This window comes from Nesoenas mayeri (assembly GCF_963082525.1).
Source record: "Nesoenas mayeri genome assembly, chromosome: 17".
NCBI classification, from domain to species: Eukaryota; Metazoa; Chordata; class Aves; order Columbiformes; family Columbidae; genus Nesoenas; species Nesoenas mayeri.
In genome coordinates this window covers 4402316-4420852 of record NC_137565.1, presented here as the reverse complement: position 1 = coordinate 4420852, position 18537 = coordinate 4402316, and the positions used below count along the sequence as shown (strand labels likewise).

Sequence of the window (18537 nt, the reverse complement as noted above, 5' to 3'; positions counted from 1 at the left end):
CACTGGGAGCAAAAAACACTGAAAACAGAAAAGCACAACTGCACTTATTGCCACTGATCAAGGCCATTTCAAGGAAAAACGGCATCTCAAACCAACCTGAAGGGCAGTGTGTTTGGTATTAGCAAGGGACTGAAGCAGGTGTGTATTGAATGGTTTATTTTGTGTCTTTTCCAGGCCTGGACAGATGACCTGGTCTCCCTAGAAGGATAGCAGAGTTCCCTGCCTTTTCACAGCTGGTTTTGCTTGCTTGATTTTGTTTCCAAAAGAAGATTTCTCTTCTTTAAATAGCTTTTTTTAAAGTGTATATAGCAGCAGTATGGTACAAAGATGGGCATTTTTTTCACAGTACACACAGGTTAGTATTGCCACTGAAAATATGTCTAAGCAAATGCCTTTAAAAAACAGCATTCAGTCTGTATTACTGACCAACCTGGAGGGTCCGTGAACCTTCGCAAGTCCAGTACCCAGAATTTAAATAATAAAATTGGAAAGTGTTAAATATCATTCCAGAATTGGAATTACAGTAGATCACACATTCTCCCAATGCTGGCGCTTCGCTGGGCAGGCGCATGCTGCTCTATATACAGGAAAAAAGAAAGCAAACACACTGTGTATTAAATATACGTAAAGAGCAGGACTGCAGAGCCATGCTTGCGTAATACTGAGTCTGTGCTGGCAGAGTCCGTATCCTTCGCCAAAACGGGGACGGACGAGTCCCTGCGAGCCCGTCCCCGGCTCAGCTGGGGTCTGGAGCGCGATCTGTCCCAAAGCCCGCGCTGGGGAGGGGGCTTCACAGCTTCTTCGTTTTGTCTTTGTTCTTCTGGAGTTTAGTGTGCACCACTTTGAGAGTCGTGAGGAAGTTCCCGAGGAACAGCAGCAAAAACGTGAACGCCAACACGAAAACCTGAGAGGGGCAGAGGAGGAGGAAAAGGAAAGGTGAGAGGTGGGGGGTGTTGCTTGGGCCACGGTTAAGTGAAAGCTGATGGGGCTTGGGTGGCAAATCCAGGGATCTGTTAACATGTGAGGAGAGATTGGAGCCAAACACACATCCAGCTGTGTGGGCTAATATCGAGGATATTCTTATCACGATCATTTAAGTAGCATTTACTACTTTTCAATATTACAACATGGATTACACTCAACATTGGTGGACTCTACCAGGCAGTAAAATCAAACCATTAAGTCCAATCCAACAGATTAACATTGTGTTACAAACACTTTCATCAACCAGCAGTGGCCCAGCTGTGGGGAAATGACCCATCGCTGTGTTCCATTAAGCCAGTGAACAAAGTGAGTGCACCAGCTACAGCAAGATCTGACCAACATCAGGTTATCTGCACCACCACACGCGATATGGTGCAATCTGGATTTACAGGAGCAGTTGTACACCTGGAAGACTGATAGACATGTTTGATGGGTGACAGCAACTAAGAAAAAATGGAAGAATCCCTAAAAGTGGGGCAATAAAGGGGATAGTATATTTTTTAAGTGATCCACTGCCATTGTTTTTTTGCATCATATTTTTGTATGCGTGGTGACTCATGGGTGCAAGTTTCCCCACTTATTTTGAGTTCTCTTGTACATTCTGAGATATTTAGATGGGGTCAGATGCCCAAATATCTTTAAGAATGTAACCAATCACCCCCTCTCCCCCCGCCCCGTGTGTTTTGTGAACAGAACCAACACCCACCTGCCATTCTTTGCACTCCTTATGCCTCGACAATCCGAAAAGTGTGATTGCATTATACAGCTGCCAGAACTAAAAATAATTAACAAAATAAAAATAAAAAGCTATTTCATTGCTTGTAAATTTAGAAACATTTGCCACAGGTGCCTTTGATCCAAAGCACCTTCTTATGGCGCTGCAACAGCCACAGAGGGCGGAATGGGATCACTCAACTTACGTGCCCGAAGAACAAGAAGGGGAGGAGAAACGTCAGCCCTCGCCACATCCAGGACTGGAATCCTTCTGGAAATGTTCAAAGAGCCAGCAGGTGAGCACAGAAGCGCCAGGGCCGGAGCTGCAGCCCATCCCACCCAGACCACCACCCACTCCGCAATAACCAACACATTTAAAATACAGACTTTTGAAAGTCTGGTAATGGGAGGGGGATGAAGATGAGGATGAAAGCTTCATCTTAACCCTGCCAAGAGCTGAGGGAGATCAGAGGACTGGGGATGGGGATCAGAGCCTGTGCCGCTGCCTCAGGACAGGGCAGCAGGTGGCAGCTCTGCAGCCCTCGCCCCATCACTGCAGCCACAACCTGGGCAAGGACCTCACACAGAAAGTGTCACAGAAAACCTCACCCACTGTAAGGTCCAAGTGGTTTCTCTCCCCTAAAGCACGGAGTCTATAGAGGCAGCCCCTTTGATAATAATACTGTAGGAATTGAACACAACCTGGAGAAAGAGAAAGAAAACATCATTGCATTGGCTATTCAGAAGCACGATAAACGTAACAAACTATTTTAATAACATTTAATCCAACAGCATTCCATTATTATATTTGTACACTATCTTTACATTTTTAGAGTTTAATACTCCTGTATTTAGCCAGCAGAAGTGTTTTCTTCTAAGCTTGTATGATACAAAACTATTTTATCCCGTGAAGTAACAACGTAGGAGAGATACTCACTCTGAAATATTGAAAACGCTAAAAATTGACTGCGAAACATTTGGTACATGAGTCCATCTGGCCTGAAAGCAAAACACAAAGGAGGTCCATTTGTTTGATGAAAAGCATATGACACAGTGCCCGTCCCCTTCCCCGCCAAGCCGGATCCCATTAGCAAGCGAAGCGAGCAGCTGGTACCCAGCCCGCTGCACCCAGCGGGGGCCCAGAGAGGATCCTACACCGCACGTCACAACGCAGATTGATTAGGTTTGCCCTCTCAAGTCTGTATAAAGGCTGCCCCTCTTATTCATTTGCTTTTTGCAGTTTTCCCCAGGCAGCGATCAAAGCTGATCGGGAGCCTGAGTGTGGAGAAGGGGGTGGTTGGGCTCCTTATCCTAAGGGTAAGGACAGACAGGGGACCTTCTGCTCCAGCCACTGCGTCACCCCCTTACACATTCAGGAGTAGAAACATTTGTTGGTTTTTTTGTTTTGTTTTGTTTATAAATTAATTATTAACTAATCAGTTCATGCCAAAGTTGAGATGGGTTACGCAGGGGCCACACGTGGGGCGCACCATCGTGTTCTTTGACCAATGCCACCACCCATTGGAAAGTAATTTGCCTTTTTGGCTTTATACTCTGGAATATGGGTCCAGTAAAGGCACCAAACAGATTCATTTTGTGGTGTCCTCCCTCTAAAGTAAAGTGCCGCTTGTTTGCTCGGTTAAACAGAGACAGAAATCAGGAGACTTGCAGATATTTTGCTGCTATCGGCACAACTACAGCTTAGGGTTTTGCTTTTTTCCTTCTGTTTTTTTTTTTAATCAGCAATGTAAATATAAACTTGCAGTGTTGTATTTATCATTGAAAACATGTGCAACATCAGACAAACTTTATCTCTGACACTCCACCATGTGCCTGTGTGGCCACAGCTTCATGGTCACACTGGGTTTAAATAAATGATGCGAACAGCATGAAACAGGCTGGAAGCACCTTGAGCGGGCGAGATCAGACTCACCACGTTAACATCACTCCAGACAGGAACGTGGAGACGTAGTGATGAGACACCCACCAGCCTTTGATCCTGAACAGAAAAAACGCGCCAGTTAGATGAGAAACATGGGGTTTAGCGTCACAAGTTCAGGCTTTACAGACAAAAAATTATCCTGACTTGGGAGAAGGGAAAGGATGGGGAACAAAATAGCCCAGCTCAAGCAAAAGGGGTGTGTGGAGCACCATCCTGGCAATACAGCTTAGCTGGGGCAGGAATCCACAGCTGAGAAGGGGGTCCCAGGACCAGGACACATCTCACATGTTCCCACAAGCTCCCAGCACAGCAAGAAGCAGCGGTTCCCACAGCACGAGGTACCGTGGTGACTAACGACGCACAAGGTTCAGCCCACACACCGTTTTACTTTCCAATGCCATGCAAATAGGTGACATTTCTAAGTCCTTCCTATGAGGTGGCTGTTTCTTTCAGATAAGAATGCTGCAGAAAGCTCAGAAAAATCACAGCAAAGCGAGCACAGGCTGTAGCGAGGCAGAATTAAGAAGTGAAGTGGCCACGGATAGCACTGCTATGGAAACTACGCCGACACAATAGGTTAATTCAGGGCATTTCCAACCGAAGCTGTGTGAGCTCTAAGACAAGACAGCACCCAAGTCACTGTGACCAACTTTACATCCTCATGTTTTGTTTTTAGGTCTTCATCTCTGGCCCCGCAGCAATGCCCCATCTCTGGAAAGCACCCCAAAATGGGACCCCCCACCCGCAGCCCTGGGGACAGCCATGCTTGCAGAAGCAATGGCTTCATCCCTGCTGCCCACACCAGCGCTGGGAACTGCGTCCTCCAGCAGCAACCAGAAATCAGCCCGTTTTTACATCATTAGATTCGCTGGGCTAACAGGATGCTGGCTCCTCAAAAGGTGGCAAACAAGACAAGTTAGAGCCCAATTGATTAACGCAACAGGGAGCTGCACACATTGCAGCAGCAGCCACCAACCAATGCACGTGGGAAGAGATGCGGCGATTGCTGCAGTCTCCCTGCGCCAGCCTGTCTGGGTGATGAAAACTGGGGACACGCAGCCATCGGGTTATTGCTAAAATCCAACACCAGACTCCAGGTTCAGTTACACAAATGCAAACTCCAGCAACTTCTTGACCCAGACCCAAGGGAGATAGTCCAGGAACGACTCACCAGCAGGACCTCCCCACCCCGCTAAGGGTGTGTAAAGAACTGAGGGACTGCAGTGAGGATCACCTTCCAGTTAACTTCTCCCAGGGCTCACTTGTGTTCCCAGCTCTCTCTACAATTATCTCCCCACCGCCAGCTTTCCCTCAATATGACTGTAATTTACTCAAATGCTTCAGGACACACAGCAGCAGCCTGTGGGATGGCCATGCTAACCACAGGGTGTAGAGCTGGTACCTCGGCTTGGTCTTTTCACCTAAAACACACTTTTACACCCCAGATCACATCTACAACTAACCCATGGCTACCAAAAACATCCAATGCTTTGGACCAAGAACTTATGGACTTTTAGGAACTGCATCTTCTCCCTCCTCAAACCTCAGGTGGCCACATCTGCCCTTGGAAGTGACCAGGGAGGGGGACAGAGACAACAGATCGTGCAGAGGCATCGGGATCTTGGATTTGCTGGGTTTCAGTGCCAAGCGGAGTTCACTTCTGTTTCTTGTTTTGCTTTTAAGGACATTTCATGCTTTAAGGAGTTTTTGCAGGTGACACGGTACCTGGAGCCATTGCTAATGAGAATGCTTTCCCGTATCGTCAGTGTGCAGTAATACCACACTAACAGGAAGTTAAACACTTCATCTGTCACCCTGGCAAACAGAAAAAATAAATCACAGAAAAAGAAATCCTGTTAATTATAAAGACACATTCAGAGAATGTTTTTCCTCCCTCCCCTTGAGTGAACAAAACCCTGCCCAAGTGAGGCCAGGGACACAAAGCCAGGCCTAAGCATCTCTAACCCACGGGCAGAACCGCACACAGAGCGGCACCGCCGAGCCCCTTCCTCTGGAAACACAACGCTGCAGATTGTGCGCTGATCAGCAGGTACCCAGACACGACATTAAACTCCTCTGAAGGAGAGAAAGCACCATGGAAGCAGCAGATGATCCAATTTAGAGAGGCATGTCCAGGCTAATTCAATGAGGAGATTCCTTGAGACCTATACAAATCCAATCAACTTAAAGAGCAGAAGAGCACAACACTCTGGGGGTAAAAAAAGATATGTTTTTGTTCTGTCATTTGCAAAGCCCTGAAGCCAAGGGGATTCGGGACAGCCTCTGCATACAGCAGCATCGTCCTTCATATGATCCTGCATTCACCCAGACCCACACAGACTTCAGGGGAAGTGCCCGGCTCCAACACCTTCATGCTTTTCAAGCAAAACTGAATAGTGGAAGCTTGTTGGTGCTCAGACACTTTATCACAAGCTAGAGATAACACTTTGGGTCTAACCATTCCATAGAAACCCTCTTGTTGCCTTTGCAATCCCAGAGCTGCAGCACGGGGCAGGTCCCTGCCTGGGACAACCCGCAGGCCAAATCAACTGCTTGTTCCCAAGCACAGCAGGATGCCAGATCAGGAAACACAATGTTGGACTTCTCATAGTTACAAGATACTTCAAAAAAGTTAAACAAGGAAAAGGAAATACCAAAAATGCAGGTGCTGCTGGTGTGAAGAACCGGTGCAGAAGCGACAGTTGTGCTTCCTGCTGGGGCAGCACCACTGCTCAAAGCCTAAACACCATCTCATGGCAGGAGTGAAAACACAGCCTTACCTGTAGTGGAGAAAAAACCTGCAGGCGATGGCCCCGAGTAACAAGATTATTGTCAGATAAAGCTTGAACTTCTCATATTCATCCTTGTAGGCAAACCTGGAAGGAAACAGCCACCCAGTGGGAAGCCTCACGCCTCACACAGATGCTAAATGGTGTTTAATTGGAACATTGCTTCAGTTTTTTTCAAACGGGATATAAATCTACTTGCCAAGGCCAGAGAGAGGTTTTACTTGAAGCATTTAGAGAAGCAGCATACAGAGGTGAAAGGCAGAGCTTCACCTACAGGGTCCATCTGCAGGGCCATTACACTGCAAGGCAGCTCAATGGTTTAAATCCACAAGAGCTGGTTTCTGGCTGGCACAATAAACTTTAAAAAAGTCTACATTTTCTGGAGCCCTGTATGCCTAGAAATCACAACGCCATTTTTCATTGGAAAAAAAAAAACCAAACACCTTACAATTAAGGCAATAGGCTGGGCTTAAAAGCAAACGATGGATAGAATCTATCAGAGCTCACGAAGTGTTTGCTTGGCCCCGTGTCCCAGTCTGACACCCACCCTCAACATTCCATCATCATCAGATCCATGAGAAAACCATTCCCACCCCTGGACTTCATCCCATATCCACAGCTGGCCCCAAAGAACCCCAAAATCACACGGATGGAAGCGCTCACTTACTTTGCTTGGTTACTCAGGAGAGTTACATTCACATTTCCCAGCACCAGGTTCAAGTACAAGCTGGAAGACAAAAAACCAGGAGCAGACCCAAAAAGTCTGTTTTATTGGAACACCACAGGATGACACAAATCAGAGCTGGAGAGACCATCTGCCAAAACCATGTTTGCTGTAGGTTCTTAATTAGGGCAAACTGGAGAGATAAGACTACAGAAAAGGATTTAAACAACTAGACTTAAAAAAATGGTCAGTATTTCCGAGAAGTGAGAGAAAAGGTTTATTTTCCTGGTTCCTTTTCTGTGCTACGGTCTAAGGGCAAGATGTGTAGCATGCACCGTGCAAAACCAAAAATAACAGGGAGAAATTGGAAGAAAAGCTTCTGATAGAAACTTCTGAGGGGCTGCAGCTCATCCAGTGCAATCCCCCCATGGAGCAGGAACACCCAGATGAGGTTACACAGGAAGGTGTCCAGGCGGGTTGGAATGTCTGCACAGAAGGAGACTCCACAACCCCCTGGGCAGCCTGGGCCAGGCTCTGACACCCTCACCATGGAGAAGTTGCTTCTCATATTTAAGTGGAACCTCCTGTGTTCCAGTTTGCACCCATCACCCCTTGTCCTGTCACCGGTTGTCACCGAGAAGAGCCTGGCTCCATCCTCCTGACACTCACCCTTTATATATCTGTAAACATTAATGAGGTCACCCCTCAGTCTCCTCTTCTCCAAGCTCAAGAGCCCCAGCTCTCTCAGCCTTTCCTCATAAGGGAGGTGCTAATGAATTCTTTGTACAACTGAGACAGCAGCTCGGCAAGAGCTTTATGACAAATCCAGTTTTACATGTATTTGTTCTACATTCAACACTATCCTTTGAGAACATCACTGCTTGAACACCTTAGGAAACCCAGCTTTCCCGCAGCGCGCGTGCCCGTCCGGTGGAGCACGTACCCGTTCTTCTTTGGCAAGTAGGCTTCCATGTCAAAAAAGGCATTTTGCCTCTCCTTGATCTGGGTGCTGATCTCCTGAATGAGAGCAAACTCCTCAGGACTCGCTCTGGGCTTGCACCTGCAAGAACAACAGACCGAGATATTCCTGTTCATGTTTTTACCTTTTTATTTAAAGGAAAATAATGTTATCATAAAGCACGTGCTGTTAAAAAGCACGAGTCGGTGACACTCTGCACGTCGCTCCTGTATTCCTGCTGTATCATTTGTCTTACCATGATTTTATTTCACTGCCTGGTTTATGCCATTGTAGGTTATTTCAACCAGCTGATTTATAAATCAGCTGCTCTTTTCAGGCATGAAGTATTTCAGGACGTAACACCACACACAGATGATGATTTACCAAACTGTGGTTTTACCAATTAATGTAAAACAGAGCGGAGCACAGCGGCGTTAGCAACCCGTGGTGGTGGAGGTGGTGTTTTCAGACCTGCATACACGGAATTTAACCTGTGGCTCCCGGGGATCAGTTCCCTCCTGTAAACCAAAGCAGCAGCAAGTTACACCTTCAGGTTCAAGGATTGATGCTGCTCCTCCAGTGCAGCTTACGGGGCAAAGCTCTGCTCAGCAAGCAGAACATATGGGCCAAAGGCTGTTTGGTCCTGCAGCATACGGGACCTGCTGCAAGGATGCAGAGCCACACAGGCTCCCTCCGGGACCTTCCTTATCGACAGGACTCCATCTCTCATGGGGTTACAAACATTTTATTGGGCTGTGACAAACTGAGGTGACTCAAGAGTAATATGGAGCAAAATTACCACTGTGGCACAGACTGTGTATTAAAACGCTAAAAATCCAAGTATTTCAGCTGTTTGGGAAGGAGAAACAACACACCCCACCTCCTCCACCCCCCAGGTCTCCCGTTACCGTTGCAGGTTGTGCTTCAGCTCCCTGAGCGTCTTCTTCTGCCGCTGTATGGACGTGCTGCAGGCCGTCTGCAAGCTGGTCACCTCCTCCAGTTTCTGCCTGTAAACTTTGTGCGTTTCCTGCAGGAGAAGAGAAGACGATGGGCATGAAGAGCTCTTCTAGGTCACATATTGCATTTCGTCCTCACCTGAGAAGTGAGCAAGCAAAACCCTGGGTTTTGGGAGTCAACAGGGACCCCTGCAAACAACCAAGGAAAGGGCGACATCGAACCAGCACCGATCCAACACGGCTTAAACACATTAATGAAGCTGCTGTTCCAGAGGTGAGGCCCTGCCCTGGCAACTCGAACTACAAAACCCCACAGATGCGACTGCTTAGAATTGCTCTACAAACCTGGATGTCCCCACGGCCCCAAGGGATGCCCGGTGCTGCTGTGCGGCAGCATCAGCCCCTTTGAAGCCCCACAGATCAGAGCTCCTCAAATACAAGTGCAGCCCCAAGTAGCACCAGCCACCCAGCACGTCAGGGGCAAGAGCTACGACCAGAGTCCAAGGTTCTCCTGTGCAGGAGGACACAGCCCCTGACCCAGAACCTACAACGCAACTACAAGAAACTCTGCTTGTGAGCCCTGAAGCTTCAGATAATGGACATTATCCCAACTTTTCACCTCTACAGTTGCCCCACTGGGCAACGATACCTTGTGCCACCAGCACCTAGAAGCATTTCTACTTTCCTTTTACAGAAACTGAGGCAGGGATAAGTCACTGACATTTTGCTGTGGTTTAGGTCAGACTTCAGCATCTCACCCTGCAAGAAGGCCAGTCAGTGCATGCAGAATTCACTGCAAACAAGTGATCAACAAAACCACAGCAGTTGGTGATCCCCCCCCAAGCCCACCCACCACCTTTCCTTCTGTTAACAAGCCCACAACCTGAACTGACTTTTAATTAAGACAACAAGCTAAATTTGGAAATCACGCCTTTTTTTTGCAGTGCACATTCTGTTTAATAGCCTAAAAGAGGCTAACAGCCACGCAGAGCAAGAACAGCCGGTGGTGTTTTAAAACCAGCTAGGAGATTTAAAGCATGCGTGCAGGCGCGGCATTGATGACATATAGGGAAGGTTTCTGGGGGTAAAACCACTTCCAGAAGCAGCTCTCAGCTCCTGCTTCAAGGTCTTTCCGTCCCTCAACGTGCTCTTGCAAGGGAGATAAACAGCACTGGAGTCTCTCCCATCCCACCTCAGGAATTAAACCCTGGCCAGGTGCTGCTTGCAGCACAGGCATCACCTGCACCGCTCCTTGGGCATCAAAACACCCGGTCCCTCTTTTCCACCAGGGCACCGTGTGCCCCATCAGCCACACTCGGGGCACGGCCGCGCTTTGCCCTGGGATGTCCCGTGTGCCCGCAGCACCTGCACCCGCGCACACCGGTGTTTCTGGGCTCCGTGCGTGCACCCCGGGCCTGCAGCAAAGGCTCCGTGCACGCGTGGCCCTGCCGGGCACAACCCACCCGTGGCCTCTCCTGTGCGCAGCGAGGAGGGGATGAGCCTCCGCACCCCTGCAAGAGGGGGAACCGCGGCGGTACCGGCCCCGCTCCCGCAGAGCCCCCTCCCAGCCTGCGGCAGCGCGCCCAGGGCGCGCTGCCGCAGGCTGGGAGGGGGCTCTGCGGGAGCGGAGCCGGCAAAAGCGGGGCCGGCAAAAGCAAAACCGGCGAAGGCACCGGATGCCACGCCGGGGCGAGTCCCGGTGATCCCGCACCGCACAACCTCACCTGCAGCTGCCGGAACTCCTCCTCCAGCTCCCGCCACTCGCCTCGGCACCGCTCCGGCTGCAGCCTCATGGCGCGGATGCGGGAGATGATGGGGCGGGGGATGAAAGGGTGGAGCTCGGAAGGGGCCGCACCGGGCGGCCGCGAGCTCGGACCGGCGGCGCGAGCCCGCAACCGGGGGCCACGTGCGCACCTGACGTCATGGCGCGGGGGCGCGAGCCGCTCGCCACGCCCCCATGAGGAGCGGCGGAGATCGGGCACGCCGGGTGTTCCCCCGCATCGCTCCGGGACCTTCGTTGCTCTGTTCGTAATAGATAAATAGATACCCCCCCAACACACACACCCCCGTGTGGCGCTGGCGGGGACCGTCCCCTCGGAGGGACCTGCCGGTGAGGTGACCGCGCACCGGGGCTGCGTGGGCACAGCTGACCGGGAATGGCAGGAACATACAACGACCAGGCGTATTCCTGCTCCTTTTTATTGTTGTGATAATAATAACCCCCTGGGCGGCAGGACTGGCGAACGGGGCGCGGGGCCTGGTGGCCCCCGGGCATGTGGCTGGAGACGAGGTGAGAGTCACAGCACACGGGGCGGGTGTGACACAAAAGGACAGGAGACAGATTAAAAACAACAGTGCGGTGCTGGCTTCCTATGAGGAGTATCTGTAGGATGCCATTTCCTCGGGTTTGGCACAACCAACCAAAAACATCTGGTGTATAGACGCTCCTCGGCGTGCACACTGTCCCTCCTCCTTTTCTAGATCTGTTATACCTGTTTGCTTTGTTCCCTTTTCCTATGTTCTTGTCACATGTGTGTGGGTGGACACCTGAAGTGCAGTCTGTGACCTGCTGCCCGTGCGCTCGGTTTCCAAATAAACCTACTCGGAACCCGCCGTGGTTGGGGATTTGTGCTGATTTAACAGCCACCAACCACAGGGACATCGCAATGTCCCTTCGGCTCCCCCAGTGAGGTCTGTGGTTGTCCAGCGATCAAACACAGGTGTTGTGGCAGACCTTGGTAATCTGGAAGTAGAATAATAAACTAATGGTATAAAAGTCAGAGGTGTTTGTTATGTTATTGCATTTATCCACAACCCTGTGTAACGGGACCTTATGTTACAGGGAGGCTGCAGGACTGTGGATGACAGAAAAAGCACCGCATCTGGGATCAGGGCTTTAATTCTGCACTGGATGTTTGCCGAAACGTTCTGGTTCACCACAAGGTGAGAGTGCTCCCTATCAGCAGAGTTATTTTCCCTTCTCACGTGAAATAAGCCCTTTGCAGTTACTCTGTGGTCTCAGCTCAGTTTATCACAGAGCGGCTCCTAAAATGTGCATTTCCCACTCAGAACCGTGCCGGCAGCACCTTTATTCAAAACTTTCCCACCTCTTCCCTACACCCTTAACAAGGAATTCTCATGCATATTGAGGCTGTGTGTAATTATAGCCCCAAAATATTTCTTTCAAGTCTTATAACTGAGACGTGCTAATTATTAATATTTATTCAAGAGATCAGTTTATTTAAAACAGTAACACAAAGTACTTTCATTAAATATAAATAATGTGAGGGTGGCAGGACCGGCCATACAGCTGGTTTGAACAGTGTTTAATGTTGTGCTGTTAGGAAAGATTCCAGAATTACCTGTAATCTCTTTCCACCTCCTGGGAGATTATGGCTGCTTGTATAATCTCATTATTTCAATCACATCTTTGTGAATAAAACCAAAGCAAGGTAAGATAAGAGTGATTTTAAAAAACCAGAATGAGATAATTTGTTTACTACAGTGTATAGAATTGTTAAGAGTGGAAACTGCAGGCTTTCATTAGATCTGTCAGTTTTAAAGGGACTCTAATTTCTGAGTTAGGAGTCATCAAATAAAAAATCACATAATATACAACACGTTCTATTGTCTTGAGTGTCTTGCAAATCTAGGCTTCCAGCTTTTGAACAGCTGGCTTTTACTGCCAGAGATCTTCTGAGGCCTTTGCACAGCAAATATACAAATACAAAATCTTTGTGTTGCCTTTACATTAGTTAATCCCCAACTCATCAACCAGAAATCATATCCAAAAAATGAGTTATTAAATCAAGTTAGGGGTCACAGCGAAATAGTGGCTGTTCTTTTGGTGTTAAATGTTGTTCTAGGACACATTATATACGTACAGTCGTGTGAGCGCCTTTCCTTCGCCCTCCAGACTATTCTGAATGCAGATTCCATTCATTCCTTTCTCTCCTGATAATTGGGGCTGTTTCCTCAGATGCTTTTCCCCTGTCCTGGAAATACCGACCCTTCCCAGCACAGCGCAAACTGGAAAGGACAAAATACCAATGTGGGTAAGTCCCTCTTCTAACAGCAGGAGACAATAAGCCACGATAAATAATATACTTGGCACATGTTTCAGCTGGAAATTAGCACTGCTGATTCATCTTGTAATCTGGATTTATTCCTCGGTTAAGGGCTTGAAGTGAGGCTCCAGTATGGCCAAATTTATCTGCATCTGTCTTCATCCTGTGATCTGTGTTTTCTAAAACAACACTGAGGGTCTTTCAAAGCGCTCCACGGTTGTGCAATAAATTATTCTCAGCTGTAGGTAACTTCACTAATTAACATCATAACTCCACCTGAGAACAGTCCTGTTGCAGGTAGTTAGAGCAACAATTAGCTGTAAATCTGCAGCAAAAGAAACTCAGGGGAAGAGGGTGTCTCATAAGCTTCAGGGACTTCAGCATTTCACTTTGCATGACTGTGTAAATGCTTCAACACTTCAGATAGCCCAGGGTTCCTACTCTAGATTGCTTTGATATGAAACCAGCATGGTTTTTATATTGAGAGAGCTGCACCTAGCAAAACCGAGGGCAGAGTTGTAGAGAAATGCTTCCCCACAAGGCTGCATCTTGAGCCAAAGGTTTACATCTCAAATCTGTCACTTCAGTCCCTCCTAAATCCTGCTAACAATAATCCGTAAAAACAGAGAGGTGGGGAAGCTCCTTCAGCGCAGCACCCACTCTGTGCTCGCCCAGCTAAACCCAACTCGCGCTTGGGCCGAGTCCAAAACCCTCCCACCTCTTCCCCTGGCTTTTCTTATGAATATGGCAGCAATAAAACACACATCTGAGCATCCTACTTCCACAGTATGTTGTTGTCACATTCTTCACCTTTAAAGAATTCCAACATATGTTTCTCTAAATGTTTTTTTTTTTAATCTCTATTTATTCTACAAAGTTCCCAGAATAAACTTAAATTATTGATTCTGACAGTTTTCCCTTGGTTTGGGCATTTCACTTGGGTGATTCTCCAAGCTTTGTGGGAGCAAACTCAGCTCAGAGCAGCTGTCTCATTGCGAAAATGATTGGTTTCAGTTGTAGAATGCTGAGGTCCTTTTGGTTTATTTAATTTTTAAAAAATCTTACTCTCTAAACAGAAAAATATTAAGGCACATTGTATGCCATGGGATCTCGCTCCCCAAATGGCACATTCCTGGGCATTGCTTGGTTTGCTCTTTGGTACATCTGAACTGGAAAGTGTAGAGCTCAAAGTCCATTGCAGCAAATTGTATTGGCAGCATAATGGGCTGAATTAAAGCATCATTGACACCGATTTAACAGCTTCCTTTCAGTCTTAATAAATGTAATCAAATGGCAGACAACTGAAGCAACAGTGGTACCAACAGCAACAGCCCTATCACTGCCCGGCTTTGCTGGTTGCTCCTCGGTGGCAGCGGCCACTGTTTGTGAGAGTAAAAAGAAAAAACAGTTAAAAAAATCAAAGAAAGAGATTTGGGGCCAAATTTTGGCTGGAAAGGCCAGAAAAAGGGTCATCTAATCAAGGCAAAAAACAAGTTCTCCTCATAACTTGGATTTCAACTTTATTTTTCATAGTGACCTCAGTGTTGCGCCTTCCTCTTGGGAGAGGAAGAGGAGTTGTTTAGGGCATTTCTGAGTCATTTTGGGTTTATACCGCACGCTTTGGCTGAATTACATATTCTGCATATCTGACATCCTTTACAAGAATTTTCTGTACTCCTCTGGTAGCATAGTGACATTTTTTACATGAAATTTGCATTCGGTGAGTCAAAAGAACTTTCTGATAAAGCCGCAAATATCATCAGCATCTTGTCAAGATGGTCTAATTTTGCCTTTTTTGTGAGAAAGAAGAGTACTCTTACACTGAGCAATTCTGTACAGAACGGTAATAACGGTGGACAAAGTAATTAATCATAATTCAGATGTTGTACCTGGACAAAGAAAACTGTGGATGGGAATCAGGCGTGACCTCTTCTGAGATAAACAGCTAATAATTATATGAAGGTCTTTATTCCATCTAGAAGGGTTTCAAAGATATATTGAGTTTTAAATAGGTTTATAACTTCTGCTTAGCAAAAGCTGTGGTTGGGCAATTCCTCATCTGGGCTTGCAGTTCAAAAACCTCAGACAACCCTTGCTGTTTAAAACTAAACAAGTGAAACTGAGCTGATTAATTTAATAGGCAAATTCTCAGTTAACTGTGGTGCAATATAGGGGCTGAAATACACAAAATAATTAATCCCTTTGCAGAAAGGGCGAGTTCTGGTTGTAATTTCAGGCTGTAGTTTTTGGGCTGCAATAAGCATCTTTCCTGCTCCCTCATGGGTTTCTCTCATTTCCCCCACAAACCCGACCCCGCTCCAGTCCTGTACAACTGGCCATGGTAAAACACAGGAGCTATTGTCTCCGTGAGTCTTAGCTTCTGTCCCAAAACAGAATGCGTTTGTGTGGATAAATCCTTCCTGAACATCTTCATCTCATTTTTAATAACAGGAAATATTGCCTCTTGTTTAAGTATTTCCGAACTTGGTCAACTTCCATAGTTTTCTGTCTGATTTTCCTGCTTAAAGGAGAGTCAGCAAGCTCTAGCTCCCCTAGACCATGTGTTTAGGGAGGTGCAGAGCCACCCGGCTGCATCAACGCATCCCTGCTCACTGCCAGCTCCTGTCTTCCCAATTCATCTAATGCAGCACCAGAAACTCCGTGTTTGCATTGGTACAGATCTCCCTCCATCATTTCCACACCGCCTTGTGGGGCACTTCTTCCTTCCTCCAGCTCATTTTCCTTCTCCGCCTCATTTCCCGGGCAGCGGGGTTGTCTCCTCCTGCTCCGTGACCCTCACGCGTGTCACAGGAAACGGAGTGTTCGCCTTCAGTCACGCTCACACTTGGAATAAACCCAAGGAGGAGGTTTGGGGTGTTTTTTCGTGCCCATACTGGTCGCTCCTCCAGCTCTGGCTGCGTTCCCATGACGCTTCGCGCTGGAGTTTGGCAGAGTTGCTATGGCAACCCTGCCTGCAGCCGGCAGCACCCGCTGGCACCCGCAGGTGGGTGTCCCTGGGGTGGCTCTGGGGGTGGGCAGGGGCAGACTTGAGGGTGTTTTGCAAACCGAGTACGTGGGCTTTCCCCACCGTTCACCCCCATCGCTGCTCTGGCACCCTGGGGAGAAGCAGCAAAAGGTGCCCTGAGCATCCTGCTCGGAGCTGGGGGACAAGGAGGGATCGGGGATGGGTCGGCTCCTCCGGAGGGTGACAGCAGTGGGACCCCAGCGCCGTGGGGCGGGGGCAGTGCAAGGGGTGATCCCCCCGGGGGCCCCTTGGTGAGGGTCAGGCAGGGCGCTGCTGAGGGGCACGGCTGGTGCCGAGGTCACACAGCGGGATGCGGTGACAAGCGGGAGCTGCCTGGGGCAGCCAGCAGCCCCTTCTCTGCAGCCGGTTGAATTTCCCACCTCGCTCTTACTGTAAAGAAGTATAGTTGTAGGTAAATTGCATTGCTCTGAAGTTCCGTGAAGAGTCAGGGGAAAAAAATCAGCTTCCCGTAGGGCTGTACAAAATAAAGCTGTGCTTGACCGGAAACAGAGCTCCGAAGTGAGAGCATAGTCTGGGATTCTGTTCAGATCCTCATCCCCAAGCGCAGCAGCGGCGGCGGAGCTGCATGGGAGCAGCAGCCTCTAGCCGTGAGCACCGAGAGCTGCAGCCTCCCCACGCCCTCCGAGTAGGTGACTAAAAACGCCCAGGGTGGTGGATACCAACTGTGGTATAACTTACACACACCTGGCATTGCTGTCGTGGATTTGGAAGGGGATTCATCAAACAAAGGTGGCTCCTGCCGGCCTGCATCACCCTGGGTGCTCCGCGCAGGCTGTGCCTCGGAGAGCACAGTGAGCAGATGGTGGGGTGCTGGGGCTGTCCCCGCAGCTGGGAATCCTCCCTGGGGATTTTAAATCCTAACTTTGAAGCTAAAGAAGCGGCCAGATGCGGTGATGGTACCTTGATGCTCCTATTTGGCAGGGTAGTGAGGAGACCTCTCTTCATGGCAATGAGCTGCTCGAAGGTCATGGCCATGGGGTGGGTGCACGTAGCTGTAGCTCAGCTCTTCTGCTCCCCCAGCAAGGGGAGGACAGATGTGAGCCAGCAATGTACAGCTCTGTGTCCTGCAAACCCAGGACACAGCCCTTGGCAAATATTGGCAAGATCTCCCCTCTCTGGGGGCTTTGCACCCAAACTTAGCACCCAAACTTAGCAGCTGTTGTGCATCTTGTGTTTGCATTGCAGAAAAACCATCATCTGCAGCAGGCTGCAACTCCACCGTACCGAGGGACAGATCCTGGCCTTGGTGTCCTTAAACCAAGACACTCCCAGGTGGGTGGCATGGCCAGGGGACTCCAGCTGCCCTCACAGACAATGCCATCCCCAAAACACCTACTCCAAGAGTTGGCAACACGGTGGTCTTCACGTTCCTCCCTCTCCTTGAGGTCAGTGGAGGAGGGACCTGCGTTCGACAGCCAAAGGGGGAGAGACCAGCCAGGAACCTGCGCTCTGGCCACTCTCCTTCCACCACAGCCCAGTAGGAACCTCCCTGGGTCCGAGCTCACAATGCCATGCCCAGGCAGGTCCCCCAGCCCTGCCCGCACCCCAGCCCTGCCCGCACCCCAGCCCTGCCTGCACCCCAGCCCTGCCTGCGCTGCCTGCAGCCGCACGGTACAGAGACACCTGGGACATGCACTACACAACACAGCAGCGTTTTGGGGAGGAAGGCTCATCGTGGACACAGAGATACTTTTTTTTTAGTAACAATATCCCCCAAATAGCTGTTGAATGACCGTTTCCCACAGCTACATGGAGAACTGAGGATGAACACTAGCTGTATTTTCTTAGATATAATTTCTAGGTATTATTCCCTAGCAATGGCCCGAAGCAGTTTCCTTTCCCAAGCTCCATGCTTTCCTGGCGCTGGGCTCCCTGCACCCCCGGTACAGCAGGAACAGGAGCTCAACTCACACCCAGCAAGGGAGAGAGGCAGAAAAATCACCAGACACAGCATCGACCAGCGGGTCAGGACAGAAGGGGGAGCCCAGGAGACAAAATCAGAGAGTGTCCCACCCCACGGTGCTCCAGCAGAGCTCTGAATGTTGATGACACTCACAGAATCCTGCTTTTTGCTTCTACAGCCGCTTTTTGGGGTTTATTTATGGCTTATAGGAGACCACTCTCACCGCCGAGTCCGTGCCGGCATTCCTGCTGCGCCGAACAGCCGTTCCACAGGCGATATCAGAAAATCGCCACCGCGCTGCGCCCCACTGTTGTCCTCTCTGTATTGATGGGCCAAACGAGCTTCTTCTCCCCCCTCTTCCCCTGCACTGATCCTTTCCCTCCACATCTCTGACACCCGAATCACCCGCTATGCCCCTCATCCCCGCCTGGCCTTTGGGCTTAAAACCTGCTTTGCTTCAGCAGCCCCTTCCTTGGCAGCTATTTGACTGACGAGCTTGCCTTGCCCTGGGCAA

At 49.1% G+C, this 18537-nt stretch overlaps 1 protein-coding gene across 2 annotated transcripts; it reads right to left on the bottom strand.

Moving 5' to 3' along the window:
- Positions 1-790: 790 nt before the first annotated feature.
- Positions 791-10800, bottom strand: TMEM120B (transmembrane protein 120B; the record flags this gene model as incomplete). Of its 2 annotated transcripts, none has more annotated exons than XM_080355420.1 (12): positions 791-904; positions 1691-1759; positions 1905-1969; positions 2308-2400; positions 2636-2697; positions 3632-3697; positions 5366-5455; positions 6421-6516; positions 7097-7156; positions 8037-8153; positions 8960-9078; positions 10732-10800. In XM_080355420.1, the coding sequence occupies 12 exons, from the start codon at positions 10798-10800 to the stop codon at positions 791-793; spliced, it is 1020 nt and encodes a 339-aa protein (XP_080211546.1). The 2 variants fall into 2 exon arrangements, with proteins under 2 accessions (XP_080211546.1, XP_080211547.1); XM_080355421.1 differs by having other exon boundaries at positions 1905-1966.
- Positions 10801-18537: the final 7737 nt, after the last annotated feature.